The 16,625-nt window shown below is 44.5% G+C and overlaps 1 protein-coding gene across 2 annotated transcripts in view; it reads right to left on the reverse strand.

The window, feature by feature from the left end:
- Positions 1-1,181: 1,181 nt before the first annotated feature.
- Positions 1,182-16,625, reverse strand: part of QRSL1 (glutaminyl-tRNA amidotransferase subunit QRSL1) — a 29,615-nt gene continuing 14,171 nt past the window's right edge. The window contains exons 6-11 of one of the 2 annotated variants that reach the window (XR_016233809.1): positions 13,438-13,613; positions 13,241-13,353; positions 11,879-12,019; positions 10,708-10,825; positions 6,124-6,329; positions 1,182-1,462 (exon numbers count right to left, since the gene is read on the reverse strand). Coding sequence is in view for 1 of the 2 variants with exons in the window: in XM_002714875.6 (XP_002714921.3) it covers positions 1,239-1,462; positions 6,124-6,329; positions 10,708-10,825; positions 11,879-12,071; positions 13,241-13,353; positions 13,438-13,613 (1,030 nt within the window). In the remaining variant the exon portion in view is untranslated. Of the gene's footprint in view, positions 1,463-6,123; positions 6,330-10,707; positions 10,826-11,878; positions 12,072-13,240; positions 13,354-13,437; positions 13,614-16,625 lie in introns of both variants that reach the window. The other variant, XM_002714875.6, reaches the window with a different exon arrangement.

Here is a 16,625-nt window from a genome sequence, read left to right on the forward strand (position 1 = left end):
TTAACCATTCTCACCAAAATCACCCTCCACTGTCTACCAAGTTTCAGTCTAGTATGGTCTGCTAGGTTACAACAAATGTTTGTGAGACCTCAGTGAGCTCATTTGTGATTGGTAATGGGAGAATGAATGGAGTGGGAGAACTGTTCTGGCTTCTGGGCAGGAACAGAAGTAAAAACTTTAACCCTGAGGAGGAAAGGAAACAAGTGTTCAGTCACTTCAGCTCTGGGTTTTTGTTTGTTTGTTTGTTTTTGTTTTTGTTTTGTTTTTTTTTTTTTTTTTTTTTTTTTTGACAGGCAGAGTGGACAGTGAGAGAGAGAGACAGAGAGAAAGGTCTTCCTTTGCCGTTGGTTCACCCTCCAATGGCCGCCGCGGCCGGCGCGCTGCGGCCGGCGCACCGCGCTGATCCGATGGCAGGAGCCAGGGGCCAGGTACTTCTCCTGGTCTCCCATGGGGTGCAGGGCCCAAGCACTTGGGCCATCCTCCACTGCACTCCCTGGCCACAGCAGAGAGCTGGCCTGGAAGAGGGGCAACCGGGACAGAATCCGGCGCCCCGACCGGGACTAGAACCCGGCACGAACCCGGTGTGCCGGCGCCGCAAGGCAGAGGATTAGCCTAGTGAGCCGCGGCGCCGGCCTTCAGCTCTGTTTTTAGATAAACAACAGCAGGGCCTGCAGCCGGGGACCCCCCAACCCGCATGACTCAGGTGCCGGCAGGTGGCGTTGCCACCGGCACACACAACCCCTCTGCCGCCCGCTCTGCTCAGCCCTCGGAAGCCAGGACTACTCCTGCCTGATTGTTTAGTGTGCCTCTTTAACATCCCCTGAGGCAGCTTCACCACACAATGAGCTGCTGCCTGGGCTCTCCAGTTACCTCTGGAGATACAATTACTGCTTCTATTGGTGCTTGAGTTACCAGGATGCGCAACTTCTGAGAAGTTTATCCCTAACGTTACTTTGCTGTAAGCATTCTTTACAATCAACATTTTGCAGGACGCACTGTTTGTTATGAACATGCTATCTTGTGTTATAATAGAGATCCTGCATTTTACGCTTAGTGGATGTTTAATAAGTGCTGACAGATTATTTATAATTAATTAACTACATCACAGGAATTCTAAAAAGTGATTCTAGGGAATGACTGTGTTGATAATGAACCTAATTACAAGAACCCAGCCAAGATCATTTGACTCTCCAGGGTAGAGAATCTCTGAAAGTCATTTTAATTTCATTACGTATTCATCACTGCTGTTTTAGAGACACAGAAGCTAACTTTTCATTGGCAAGGACTGAAGAACAATCATCCATGAGTTCTTCAAGTTGAATAACAGGAAACTGTACTTGTTGTTCAAACCATTTGGCAACTGTAAGAAGCTGCTGATCGCAGAATGCAGGTCCAATAAACTGTAATCCTATTGGCAGCCCTTGGCGTGAGAGGGCCACTGGGATATTCACTGCCGGCAGTCCTGAGGGAAAGAAAGAAACCGTGAGTGGATGAGCTCGCCGTTACAAGCAGAGACCTCTTCTACCTTTCAGTACCAGCAGGGCCCAGACCATGTAAGCTTTAAAAAGGCAACAAAAAATTTTATCCTGTGGATATGCTTTTGTCTCATGCTTTATTCACTTAACAGTGGAGCTTGAAAATCACTCTTGTATCAGTTCAGAGACTTTTATTCTTTTTTTATAGCTGTACAATACTCCATGACAAAGTTTTACAATAATTTATTCAATTAGTTCTCTATGGCTCGGTATTTAGGTTGTTTGTAATATCTGACCATGTCATGCAGTGTCACAAGGAATTACCTTATGTACATGTTTTTTAGTATCCTTCAAAGTTTGTCAGATAAAGAGAGATTGCTGCATCAAAGGATCAACACATCTATAATTAGATATTGCCAAATTCCCCTGTAATAGTTATATTATTTTGAATTCTCACCAGCAAAATGAGTGCTTTTCTTTTGTTTTTAAGATATTATTTATTTCTTTGAGAGGTAGAGTTACAGAGAGGACAGACAGAAAGGTCTTCCATCTGCTGGTTCCCTCCCCAAATGCATGCAACAGCTGGAGCTGGGCTGATCCAAAGCCAGGAGCTTCATCCGGGTCTCCCACGTGGATGTAGGGGCCTAAGCACCTGGGTCATCCTCCACTGCTTCCCCAGGCTATAACAGAGAGCTGGATTTTTTTTTTTTTAAAGATTTATTGATTTATCTGAAAGAGTTACACACAGAGAGAAGGAGGAGCAGAGAGAGAGGTCTTCCATCTGTTGGTTCACTCCCCAGTTGGTTGCAAAGGCCGAAGCTTCGTCGATCCAAAGGCAGGAGCCAGGAGCAGCCAGGACTTGAACTGGTGCCCATATAGGATGCTGGCGCCACAGGCGGAGGCTTTACCCACTGTGCCACAGCGCTTGCCCAGAGTGCTGCTTTTCTGACAGGTTTGTCAACACAGCATGTTGCTGGGCTTTTGAATTTTTGCTAATCTATTAAATGGGAAGTTAGCGCACAGTAGTTTAATTCCAGGTTTTAGATCGATTAACGCAGGGTAGTTTTAATTCCAGCACCAGGACAGAGAAAGTACAAGATCCTGAGATTTCTTGTTATGCCATAGAACAAGGAAGTTTTCCGAGGCTGGCGCTGTGGTGCAGCGGGTTAATGCCCTGGCCTGAAGCACCGGCATCCCATATGGGTGCCGGTTCTAGTCCCGGCTGCTCCTCTTCCAATCCAGCTCTCTGCTATGGCCTGGGAAAGCAATAGAAGATGGCCCAAGTCCTTGGGCCTCTGCACCCGCATGGGAGACCTGGAAGAAGCTCCTGGCTCCTGGCTTTAGATCGGCGCAGCTCCGGCCATTGTGGCCATCTGGGGAGTGAACCAGCAGATAGAAGACCTCCCTCCCCCTCTCCCTCTCCCTTTTCCTCTCCCTCTCCTCTCTCTCTGACTTTCAAATAAATAAATATTTTTTTTAAAGAACAAGGAAGTTTTCCAAAATTAATGAGGATAGGTCTAGAGGATGCATACAACTTGATGCAATTTGGCTCCAACTGGCCAAATTGAGCATGATTTAACTATCAAAAATAATGATTACAGTAATTCCTTTTAATACATCGTATAGAAACAAAGAGAAAAGCTCCTCTTTGGAGAAGTCTTCTAACTAATACCAATAGGAATGACAGAATTAGAGATGTCGGCATTTGGTAATTCTTTAGACAGTGATTTAATTCAGGTCAGAATGATCAGTGGCTGCTAGAACTGGATTCAAAATTACTGAGCAGTGGCTTATTCACCGGGTATCCACGTATCACTTATAAATTCCTTTTAAATGACAAAAGCAATGATGTATCTTGATAAAGAAAACATATAGCAGCTACCTCCTTAACAAAGTGATCAACTTAGTGTCCCAAAGTGGGACAAGCTGCTATAACTGTTTCCTGATGGGAAGAGTACATAGGATTTCTGCCAAAAAGGTTTAGCTAAATCCAATCAGAAGTTACCAATATGATAAATCCAGATCATGAGTGGACCTCGTAAAGCACAAATGGATTAGACTCTTCAAAAAGAGTCAGTGTCATTTAAAAGAAAACATTTAAAAGGTGGAGGATTTCTGATCAGAGACTGCAGGACAGAAGAAAGTGGCACAGGTTTTTTTTTTTTTTTTTTTTTTTTTTTTTTTTTTTTTTAATAGAGTTAGACAGTGAGAGAGAGAGACAGAGAAAAAGGTCCTCCTTCCACTGGCTCACCCCCAAAATGGCTGCTCCGGCCAGCACTGAGCCAATCCGAAGCCAGGAGCCAGGTGCTTCCCCCGGTCTCCCATGCGGTGCAGGGACCCAAGCATCTGGGCCATCCTCCACTGCTTTCCCGGGCCACAGCAGAGAGCTGGACCAGAAGAGGAGCAACTGGGACTAGAACCCGGCACCCATATGGGATGCCAGCGCCACAGGTGGAGGACCTGCCAAATGAGCCACGGTGCCGGCCCTGGCACAGTAGTTTTAAAGTGCTTAAGGCAGGAACTATTGAACCAGATCTTACCTCCAGCAAAAAACGAAAACAAAAAACACCTTTAAAAATAAAGCAGAAATCAAGACATTTCTGAAGGAAGGTTAAGAGAATTTGTCACCAGCAGGCCTATCCTAAAAGAGTGGCTAAAAAAATTCCTCTAAATAGAAAGGAAGGGATTAAAAAGAACACAATAAGTAAAAGCATGGGTAAATACAGTAGACTTTTCTTTTCCTCTTGAGTTTCCTACATTATAATTGATGATTGAAACAAAGTCAGAGGCCAGTGCTGTGGCATAATGGGTAAAGCTGCCGCCTGTAGTACCAGCATCCCATGTGGGCGCCGGTTTGAATCCCTGCTGCTCTGCTTTCCATCCAACTCTCCACTGATGGCCTAGGAAAGCAGTAGAAGATGGCCCAACTGCTTTGGGCCCCTGTACCTGCATGGGAGACCTGGAAGAAATTCCTGGCTTCTGATAGGCCCAGCTTCAGCTGTAGTGACCATTTGGGGAGTGAACCAGTGGATGGGAGATCTCTCTCTCTCTCTCTCTGTATGTAACTCAACTTTCAAATAAATAAATAAATCTTTAAAAAAAAACAAAAAAACAAAATCAGCCAGATATATTTCTAAAAAAAGCAAGAGAGATGGGAGATTGTTCTAGATTTTAAAAAGATATCATGGCCAGGCTCACTAGGCTAATCCTCCACCTGTCGTGCTGGTACTCCGGGTTCTAGTCCCGGTTGGGCCGCCGGATTCTGTCCCGGTTGCTCCTCTTCCAGTCCAGCTCTCTGCTGTGGCCCGGGAGTGCAGTGGAGAATGGCCCAAGTGCTTGGGCCCTGCACCCACATGGGAAACCAGGAGGAAGCACCTGGCTCCTGGCTTCGGATCGGCGCAGCGCCAGCACTAGCGGCCATTTGGGGGGTGAACCAACGGAAGGAAGACCTTTCTCTGTCTCTCTCTCTCACTGTCTAACTCTGTTAAATAATAATAATAAAAACAAGACATCATAAACAAATGTAATATAAAGGGCAAAACCTTTTTTTTTTAATTTGAAAGAGTTAGAGATCTTTTATTTGCTGGTTCACTCCCCAGATGGCCACAACAGCCATGGCTGGGACAGGCTGAAGCCAGAAGCCAGGAATCCCATCTGGACCTCCCATATGGGCGCAGGGGCCCAAGCACTTGCCATCTTATGCTGCTTTCCTAGGCCATTGGCAAGGGGCTGGATCAGAAGTGGAGCAGCCAGGACATGAACTGGTGTCCATATGGGATGCCAGCATGTATAGCTTTACCTGTTACACCATAGCACCAACCCGAGCAAAAACTTTAAGATATTTTTGGGACAACTGATAAAATCTGAATATGCATTATATTCAGATTCTTACTGAATTATTGTTTTCTTAGGTGTGATAACAGGATTGTAATTATGCAGAAGAATGTCTTTATTCTTAGAAGGGTCATGCATTTGGGGTAAAGTGTCATGGTATCTGAAACGTTCTTTCAAACGACTGGGCAAGAAACACTGAGTGTGTGTGTGCATTGAGACAGACAGAGAAAAAGAAAGTAAATGAGGCAGTCAGTTTACAAAGAAGAATTCAAGAGGAGAGCGTGTGGGTATTCATTATACTACTTTTTCAACTTTCCTATAGTTTTGAAAGGTTTCAAAACATATACCTTTTGAGAGTAGGCATTTGGCATAGCATTTAAGATGCCACTCCGGACACCCACACCCCATATTGCAGTACCTGGGTTCCAGCCCAGGCTTCCTGCCAGTGAACACCTGTGAGCAGCAGGTGATGGCTCAGGTCCTTGAGTACCTGCCACCCATGTGAAACACGCAGATTGAGTTCCAGACTCCTGGCTTTGCTCTGGCTCAGCCCCAGCTGTTGCAAGCATTTTGGATGGGAGATCTATGTCTGTCTCTCTCTCTGCTTTTCAAATAAAATGAAAATAAATAAAAATGGAAAACATACACATGTGAGTGTGTGTGGCAAGTGTGTACACACATGCACACACACTCCAAAAATCATGGAATACCGGTTACTTCTTTTAGCGGACGATCTGTCTAGAACGTAAGCTGAAGACGAGGCTATCTGTTTAAGAACTGGAAGAAAGCCAGAAGGTTCTTGAGGGATCCTCACCTGCCATATTTACAGCCTGTGTAAAAATATCGTCCTGAGCACTTCGCGTTCTGTTGTCTTCTTGGATGAACTCCAAATACGGCACTGCCTCTCTCAAGGTGGTGGGAGTTAACAAGACATCCACTCCGGAGTTGAAAACATTCACAAAGTCATTAGCAATGAGGCGTCTCACTTTCTGTGCTTTGATGAAATAATCCTCATAGTTTCTGCAGGAAAAAAAAAAAAAAAAAAAGAGGCTCTGGTAAGGGCTTTTTATATTTTTCCTTGAATCAGTTCTCTCTCACGAGGCTTGTTAACGAACCACTGGACTCTTGGCTTTTATGAGCAGGCATCACTAAGATTCCTAAGAACACACACAGATGACTTTTGTCCTACTGTAACGTTATTCTAGAAGATTGACTATCTAGAAATTGATCAGAATTCACTATTAAATATAATTCCACACATATAGGGGACTTCAAAAAGGTCATGGAAAAATTTCATTAAAAGATAAGTTTGCTTTGGTGCGAATTTGAAATCCCTGTATAGTTTTTCTCATGATACACATGAACTTTGGAAGATCCCTCAACATGCACAGATTTCAAATATTTTTTGCACCAAAATACACTTACCTTTTAACTCCATTTTCCATGAACTCTTTGAAGTCCCCTCGTGTAATCACAAAATATTAACACTTCCAGAAACATCACTAAACCAGAACATTCATTTGCAGGTGAGGAAAATCAAGTTCATAGCAATTATGTGACCTCTGAGAGTTCCGGAGATAGGGAGTGGAACAGGAGACTAGACCGCAGATCTCCAGAGGCTCACCCCAATCTCCTTTCTACTATAATACTTTATTTCATCTATAGAATGATGATAGCTAATTATTTTGAAGACTCAGAGGTTTTGCCAAATTCTTTTTTTTTTTTTTTTTTTTTTTTTTGATAGGCAGAGTGGACAGTGAGAGAGAGAGACAGAGAGAGAAAGGTCTTCCTTTGCCGTTGGTTCACCCTCCAATGGCCGCCGCTGCAGCCGGCGCACCGCGCTGATCCGATGGCAGGAGCCAGGAGCCAGGTGCTTTTCCTGGTCTCCCATGGGGTGCAGGGCCCAAGCACCTGGGCCATCCTCCACTGCACTCCCTGGCCATAGCAGAGAGCTGGCCTGGAAGAGGGGCAACCGGGACAGAATCCGGCGCCCCGACCGGGACTAGAACCCGGTGTGCCGGCGCCGCAAGGTGGAGGATTAGCCTATTGAGCCACGGCGCCGGCTGGTTTTGCCAAATTCTAACATGCCATCTGGATCAGATACTAGGAAACACTCCCAGGAGTAGTTCCTGGTAGAATCTGGAAAAGACACTGAAGAAAGCATGCAGTGTTTGCAGTTTTGTATTTTAGGCATAGCCTAGGAATGAAAAAGTTGGGATTCAAGAAAAGATCCTCACTTGACTGAAAAGGGAAAGAGGAAAAAGCCAAACATAGGAGTAACCATGGCTAAAGATGCAAACCAAGGAAAAAGAAAACTTTTATTTTTATTTTACTTTTACAGTTATTTATTTGAAAGGAAGAGAAATGGAGACAGACAGATCTTCCACCCACTGGTTCACTCCCCAAATGCCTGTAACAGCCAGGGCTTGCCCAGGTGAAGACAGGAGCCTGAAACTGCATCTGGGTTTCCCACGTGGGTGGCAAGGACCCAAGCACATAAGTAATCATCTGCTGCTTCCCAGGGTGCGCATGAGCAGGAAGCTAGACCTAGAAGCAGAGCCAGGACGCAAACCCAGGCGTTCTAACAGGCGATGCAGAAGTCACAGCAGCATCTTAACTTGATGGGTCAAATGTCCCCAGGCAAACTTTCTTAGATCCTTATGAGGTTGTTAAAGAAGGCTGGCAAAAGAACTAACTGTTGTAAATCTCAGTTAAACTGCAGAAGTGGAGGTAACAATTCCAGCCCTACTGAGCACTACCTAAAACGGAATGAAAGTGTGAAATGCTTCTTACCCAGAAGAGTTGCTCTAGAAATTTCTCAAACTATCATTTGATTACACAATGTATAGAGATGAATGCAGGCATCTCATAAAATTCACACAACAGTAATGGCAGTTGGTCATTTGAATACTGTATGAATAGCAATTTAAAAACCTGGATTTTATAAAACTAATGTTTTCTATTAAATTTCTTCCTACTTAAAATATGCTTCAAAATTAGAATTTCCAGTTCCATACGTGATAGAGTGATAGGGATGGGAGTTATCTTGACTTCTTAAAACAACCAGAAGGGCTGGCACCGTGGCTCACTTGGTTAATCCTCCACCTGTGGCGCCGGCATCCCATATGGGCGCTGGGTTCTAGTCCCGGTTGCTCCTCTTCCAGTCCAGCTCTCTGCTATGGCCCGAAAGAGCAGTGGAGGATGGCCCAAGTCCTTGGGCCCTGCACCCGCATGGGAGACCAGGAGAAGCACCTGGCTCCTGCCTTTGGATTGGCACAGCGCTGGCCGGAGCGGCCATTTTGGGGGTGAGCCAGCGGAAGGAAGACCTTTTTCTCTGTCTCTCTTTCTCATTGTCTACTTCTGTCAAAAAAAAGAAAAAACAACAGAAAACCGGATAAAATACATGAAAACTGTTTTCAGACAACAGACCAAAACGGTGCTTAGGAGACAGAATTTGGAGAGCAAGAGAATAAATGAAATAGGGCCCTTGATTTCTCCAGCTTAATGCCTAGAGGCAGTTTTTGGGCTCAGTCCAGAGAGAAGGAACCTAAGCAGACCTAAGCAGAGTTTGGGAGACAAAGACAGGGAACTGAAGTTCAGGGAGAAAAAGATCGTGAGAAATTGTAAAGTAGCGAGTAAGAGGGAGTAGCACACAGAGAGCGCTCAGCATGCAGAGATCCCTGTGCCTGGGTGAGAAGAAAGCTCTGAAGCTCGAGAAAGGGTCACCAAAAGGCAGCAGCCAAGCAATTCCTAGAGCTCATAGGGGCTGGAAGTAGCAGCTGAAGTGGGGAGAGCTGGTACTGCATGTGGCATATAGTAGAATCTCAAGGGTTTCGCCGTAAAATGGAGTGACAGAGTCCTGGCTATACTGCTTCTAATCCAGCTCTCTGTTAACATGCCTTGAGAAGGCAGCAGATGATGGCCCAAGGACTTGGGTCTCTGCTACCCACGTGGGAGACCCAAATGGAGTCCCAGGTCCCCTGGCTTTGTCTTGGCTTAGCCTCACCTGTTGTGGCCATCTGGGGGAACGAACCAGAGGATGGAAGGTCTCTGTCTCTCCCTCTCTCTGCCTTTCGAATAAATAAATAAATAAATAAGTAAGTACATTTTTGGAAACAAAACATTCTTTGAACTTATCCTAACAAAGCACAAAAGGAAGACTTGAAAAGGATCTGACAGAATCCAAGTAACTACATCCTACAACAAAGTTCAACACTGCGGGAATATAGGAAAAGCTCAGCACGTGACAATGGAAAATCTGCAATGTCTAGGTAAGTTAAGAATCAGAAAATATGACCCAGAACAAGGGGGAAAAATCAATCATATATAAACAGATCCAGAAATGACAGAAATGTTGGAATGAGCAGATACGAACATTCAAATGGCTACTGTAAAATAGATCCTAAACTTCAAGAAGGGAAAAGAAAACATAAAATGATGCACCAAAGAATACAACGCTTTCTGCCCTTGAAGGCATGGAGGAAAAAACCCTAGGAAGCACTACAAGCAGCAGTGCAAGCAGCACTTTTGCTTTCCCACACTTCTCATGTCCCCTTGCACAAAGACTTGGTGGTAGTGAAGATGTATCCTCTTCATAACATATTGAATGAACACACCTTGATGACAATCTAAGCAAGGACCACAGTAATCTCGACTTCTTTCTTGATGCAACAGATACAGTGCAGGGGAAAACTAAGTTGACTCACATTAAGTTTTTAAGAGACAATGGTACAAGCCGGCGCCGTGGCTCAATAGGCTAATCCTCCACCTTGCGGCGCCGGCACACCGGGTTCTAGTCCCGGTTGGGGCGCCGGATTCTGTCCCGGTTGCCCCTCTTCCAGGCCAGCTCTCTGCTATGGCCAGGGAGTGCAGTGGAGGATGGCCCAGGTGCTTGGGCCCTGCACCCCATGGGAGACCAGGAAAAGCACCTGGCTCCTGGCTCCTGCCAGGATCAGCGCGGTGCGCCGGCTGCAGCGGCGGCCATTGGAGGGTGAACCAGCGGCAAAAGGAAGACCTTTCTCTCTCTGTCTCTCTCTCTCACTGTCCACTCTGCCTGTCAAAAAAAAAAAAAAAAAAAAGAGACAATGGTACAACTCCCTGCTTCAGTCTCTTAACAGCAGTGAGCTAAGGCGGCAATCATAGGCACAGGACATTTTAATGAGTCTAAAATCTTTCAGGCCTTACTACTTAGACTGTACTAATTATTTTCCTTCAATGCCAATGTTTTTTATTTTTTGCTTTTGAATAACCAGGAACCGAAAGTGCCACACAGAAATCCTTTTCTAATTCAGGTCATAAAGATTTTGTTTCATTAGTAAAAATTTTGACTGGTAAGACCTGATAGACATTTGACTACTTTACTCTGGGGGCTTCACAAATGGAGAACTGTTTGTCTTACTCTTTTAATAAGAAAAAGTTTCCCGAGAGAATTCGTCCTCTCACCACATCATTGAACCCTTCTCGTCTGGTTGTGGCATACATGGCTTCAGTAGATATATCAATGTCACATCTGTGACCTGGAGACAAAAGAGATAAACATTGCTAGAAAATGAAGTATGATTTTGCCTGAAAAGTAGGCCTAAATTCACATTTTCTGTGACCAATATTAAATGTTTTTTTGCCCAGAATCAAAACTTTATTGAAAAACTGATACAATAGGAGACTGCTGTTGTATTCCTTATAAAATCAAGTATAATTACCTTGTCTTGCTAGAATTACTGCACTGTGATAGGGCTTTCTGTGAGAAGTCACTAACCCAGGAAGTTGTGTGGGTCACTAGTGTTGCTTTCTTCTAAAACAACACCCTCCTGTGAGTGAGCCTGGCCTTCCCTCCCGTAGGCTGGCACACCAGCACAGAACAACCCACACAAAGAACCTCTGTCTGCACACCACGGCAATCCTGTAGCAACCTGGACACTTTACATCCATAATACCCATAAAGTACTACTTTGGACTTTGAACTAGCCATTTACTAATGCCTTTTCTTTTCCTCCTTCCTGGGCGGATGTAGTAAATCTGTAGCCAAAGGCATGTTGGCTGTGGTCTGGCTGCCTCCGGCAACACCCTCATGAGAGTGTATGAGCAGGTGCTTCACATTCTCAAGGTTAAAATTTGGGGAACTTGCCCTTAATGGTTCTTCTTTGTCTGCCTTGTGACTGACTAGTCACAAGGACTGCTCATAGAGAGAAAAGAAAACAACCAAGAAAGATACTTCATTTCTTCACACCCCCATCCATCCATCCATCCATCCACCCACCCACCCATTCATCCATCCAGTTGTTTGCTGAGCTCCTACCATGTGCCAGACACTTCATTAGAAGGGCTGAGCACATGAAAGTAAAACTATACCTTCAAAATATTCATAGTCCAGAGAAGTGAAATGAACATAAAAAAGATATTATAAACATTGAAAGTACAATGCTAAAAAGACAAAGGCAAGATGATTCATTGATTTGCTTTTCTGAATCACTAATAGTATCTCAGGCAATAGCTATTTTCATCACTAACAACTAAACCTTTCAAATATCCAAGGTCCAATAACTATTCAAGTCCCCACACAACCACCTTACCGTATTCCAGCCCATCAAATCTTGCCATATTTGATGCCACTTCTGATGTGCACAATACATGGTAGCAGACAATTGAGTAACAGGTGTGGGGCAGGGACACTTCTTTGACTTTGGCTCCCTCAGAATCAAAGAGATCAGCAGCTTTGGACCAAAGAGAGCGTACTTCAGGTGACAATTCTGGTACAAGATATTCCTTGCAGAAAAAAGTTAAGATACAGAAATTGGAACATCTATATATAGATGGTTTTATAAAAATGTGTACACCAGGACCTTTGGCAATATGTGAAAAAAATTATGAAAGTGCTGGTACCTAACTAGGAAAATCAAACTAACAGTGCTGATGGCGTGGCAGGCACAGTACTAGGGAGTGTAAGCTGGGCATAACAACTTCGTGACTGGGAGATCTGGTTAGGGAATTTATATTTATTAAATATCCACTATGTATGAGGACTGCTGCTAGATGCTTCTCAAAGGCTCACTTGCTTACTGCTTTTGAGAATCCCATTACTTGTGGCTGTTACCACCGTCATGTTATAAATGGGAAATTCTGAGACCAGAGAAGTGAAGTCACTTTCCTAATGTTACTTAGCAGTTAAGTACAGGCTCTGGGATTCCAAACGCGGACTGTTTCTGCAGCTGTACTCTCATTCCTTAAAGGCAGCACCGACATTACCTTAAAGGAAGACTTTAAAGAAGGCAGTGCTTCTCTGTGTCAGCGGTTTCACTTGGGGACAAGTGCTGTCTCCTTTCCCCAACCAGGGAACCTCTGGCAATGTCTGCAGACAGTTTTGGCCGTGGGCTGTGGTGGTGTCACTGGCACCTGGGGCAGAGGCCAGGGCTGCTGCTAAGCGTCTTTCAATGCACAGGGCAGTCTCCCACAATAAAAAGTAGCCAACCCAAAGCACCCACTGTGCCGGGGCTCAGCAACCTCATTATTCTGCAGAACAACATTCTCCTAAAAAGATTTCTGAAAGGCTTAGAACACTAACAAATTGCTGGGCTTAAAACTTAAACATTTTAAAGGTCAGTAATTTAATATTAATATATATTTTTATTTATTTGAAGGTAGTGAAAGAGAGAGAGAAAACAGAGATATCTTCCATTCACTGGTTCACTCCCCAAATGGCTGCCAATAGCCAAGTCTGAGCCAGGCCAAAACCAGGAGACAGGAACTCCAGCCTGGTCTTCCACATGGGTGGCAGGAGCCCAAGCACTCGGGCCATTATCTGCTACCTTCCCATTAGCACTAGCAGGAAACTGAATGGCAGAAGAGCAGCTGGGACTTGAACTAGAACCCCAATATGGAATGGGGGCATCCCAAGTGGGAGCCTAACTTTCTGAAAGGTATGAAAATGAAGTTACCTTTGGAATTCCTATACACAGTTTGCTCACATCTGTCAAACTGGGAAGCAAGAATGAATTTACAGGACCTTGTACCGTGGTAGAATCTTTGGGGTCATGTCCAGCTAATACACCTGTAAGGAAAAATACTGATGAGTAACAGACATAATTGTCTTAGGGTGAAACTGTTTCAAAACTATATAGAATCACATAAATACCCAACACAATTGCTGTATCATCCACACATCTGGTTAAGATTCCTGGCACGTCCATTGAATTCACCAGGGGAATGAGACCATGACGAGAAACTAAGCCGTAGCTTGGTTTGAAACCAATGAGCCCACAGTGGGCAGCTGGATTTCTGGTGGATCCTCCTGTATCTGATCCTAAAGCTCTGGAATGTAAATGGAATTCTCTTTAGAAAAATGACATATCTCTTATTGAACTTAGAATGTACCTTTAAAAAAAAGGTTAATTCTCATTTACTTAAAACACAGGATGATGGGGAATAGGGGGAGAGAGAGGGAGAGAGAGATCTGCCATCTGCTGGTTCACTCCCTGAATGCCTGCAGCAGCCAAAGCTGGGCTAGCCCAAAGCCAGGAGCCCAAAACTCCATCCAGGTCTCCCACGTGGGTAGCAGGGGCCCAAGCACTTGAGCCATTATCTGCTGCCTTCCAGGCACATCAGGAGGAAGTTGGATTGGAAGCAGAGGTGTAGCAGCTTAACAATACTCACAACCAAGGCCGCCGCCGCGGCTCACTAGGCTAATCCTCCGCCTTGTGGCGCCGGCACACCAGGTTCTAGTCCCGGTCGGGGCGCCAGATTCTGTCCCGGTTGCCCCTCTTCCAGGCCAGCTCTCTGCTGTGGCCCGGGAGTGCAGTGGAGGATGGCCCAAGTCCTTGGGCCCTGCACCCCATGGGAGACCAGGATAAGTACCTGGCTCCTGCCTTTGGATCAGCGCTCCGGCTGCTGATTGGAGGGTGAACCAACGGCAAAAGGAAGACCTTTCTCTCTCTCTCTCTCACTGTCCACTCTGCCTGTAAAAAAACAAAAAACAAACAAACAAAAAAAAACAATACTCACAACCAGAATCTACTTTTTAAAATGTTATTTTTTTTAGTTTATTTTTATTCTAGAGGTAGAGTTATAGACAGAGAGAGGGAGAGACAGAGAGAAAGGTCTTCCATCCACTGGCTCACTGCCCAAATGATGGCAATAGCCAGAGCTGTGCTATCTGAAGCCAGGAGCTTCTTCCAGGTCTCCCATGCAGGTACAGGGGCCCAAGGACTTGGGCCATCCTCCACTGCTTTCCCAGGCCATAGCAGAGAGCTGGATTGAGGAGTAGCAGCTGGGACTAGAACCAGCGTCCATATGGGATGCTGACACTGCAGGTGGAGGCTTAGCCCACTATGCCACAGCGCCGGCCCCTAAAATGTTATGTTTTTAAAGCATATTTAGGGGCCAGTGCCGCGGCTCACTGGGCTAATCCTCTGCCTTGCGGCGCTGGCACACTGGGTTCTAGTCCCGGTCGGCACACCGGGTTCTAGTCCCGGTCGGGGTGCCGGATTCTGTCTCGGTTGCCCCTCTTCCAGGCCAGCTCTCTGCTGTGGCCTGGGAGTGCAGTGGAGGATGGCCCAAGTACTTGGGCCCTGCACCCCATGGGAGACCAGGATAATCACCTGGCTCCTGCCATCAGATCAGCACGGTGCGCCGGCCGTACTGCGCCGGTCGCGGCGGCCATTGGAGGGTGAACCAATGGCAAAGGAAGACCTTTCTCTCTGTCTCTCTCTCTCACTGTCCACTCTGCCTGTCAAAACATACATAAATAAATAAATAAATAAATAAATAAATAAAAATAAAGCATATTTAGGCCAGATTATACAAAAGTAGTGTAACACATGCTCATCTCAGAGAACTCACAAAATACAGAAAAGTGTAAAGGTATAACTAAATATTCTACTACCCGGAGGCAAACACTAATATTTTAGCATATTAACTTCAAGTGTTTTTGAAAAGCACTTTTTATTATAATTGAGATCATTCTACAATTTCCATTCTTTAATGCTTATCACGAACCTTCACTGTGTTGTTAAAACTACAGAAGATTTAAAGTATAACAATCTATCATAAGCCATTTCTATCAATAACATACAAATCTTATGCTTCCTTTGATTTTACTTGCTAGTTAAAATAAATTAATGACAAACTACAAACCAAACAGAAACAGATACAGCCTTTCTGCTGCTTGACTTAAAATTGGATAGAGGTACTACAATTTACTTAAACACTACATTGTTCCCAATTACAATAAGAACCATGCAATTAATATCTTTGTAAGAAACACCTTTACAAATCAATCTCTGCTGATTATATTTTAGGCTAACTTCCTTGCGAAGGAACAGAATTAACATATATATTGTTGGGGCCAGCGTTGCAGTCTAATGGGTTAAGCCACTGCCTGCAATGTTGGCATCCCATATAGGAACTGGTTTAAGTCCCAGCTGCTCCACTTCCAATCCAGCTCCCTGCTAATGTGGCTGGGAAAGCAGTAGATGGCCAAGTACTTGGGCCCCTGTACTTACATGGGAGACCTGGAAGAAACCCCTGGTTCCTGGCTTCAGCCTGGACCAGCCTGGGCTGTTGCAGCCATTTGGGGAATGAACCAGAAGATGAAAGATCTCTCTCTCTCTCTCCCCCTTTCCCCATAACTCTGACTTTGAAAATAAATAAATCTTAAAAAAAAGATATGTTGTCAAATTACTTGTCACAAATATTATGCCAATTTATATTCCCAATTGTAGTGAATCAGATTGTTTTTAAAAACATATTTGAGAGGCAAAGAAAAAGAGAGACAGAGATCTCCCATCAGGTAGCTATTTCCCAAACACCAGCAATGGCCAGGGCTGGGCTGAGGCCCAGGCCAGTAGCCAGGAACTCATTCGAGGTCTCCCATGTAGGTAGGCTGGAAGAACCTAATTATTTGGGCCATTACCACTGAGTCCTCCCAAAGTCTCACTGGCACAAAGCTGGAGTCAATGGCCAGAGCTGGATATCAAACCCTGATGTGGGATGCAGGTGTCTTAACCACTGGGCTAAATACCAGCTCCTTCAGATTTTGCTTTAATGTTTCAGTACTATCACTGAGTACACACAGTTGAAAATCTTTTTAAAATTTTATAATAAATCTTTGTTAAAATGCATTTTAATAACTTCTCATATTTGTATGTATTTGCATTACCCAACTATGAAGAATATGTTCATTTCTTTACACAGTTACCTACAGAGAATGGCTTTTCTTATTTGAACAGACAAGAAAACTAAACTTGAGGACATTATGCTAAGTAAGCTAATCACAAAAGAGATACTGTATCATTCCACTTAGTGACCTCCATAGAGTGATGGAAT

Source organism: Oryctolagus cuniculus, chromosome 5 (assembly GCF_051225735.1).
Source record: "Oryctolagus cuniculus isolate XC-2025 breed Fujian yellow rabbit chromosome 5, ASM5122573v1, whole genome shotgun sequence".
Taxonomy (NCBI): Eukaryota; Metazoa; Chordata; class Mammalia; order Lagomorpha; family Leporidae; genus Oryctolagus; species Oryctolagus cuniculus.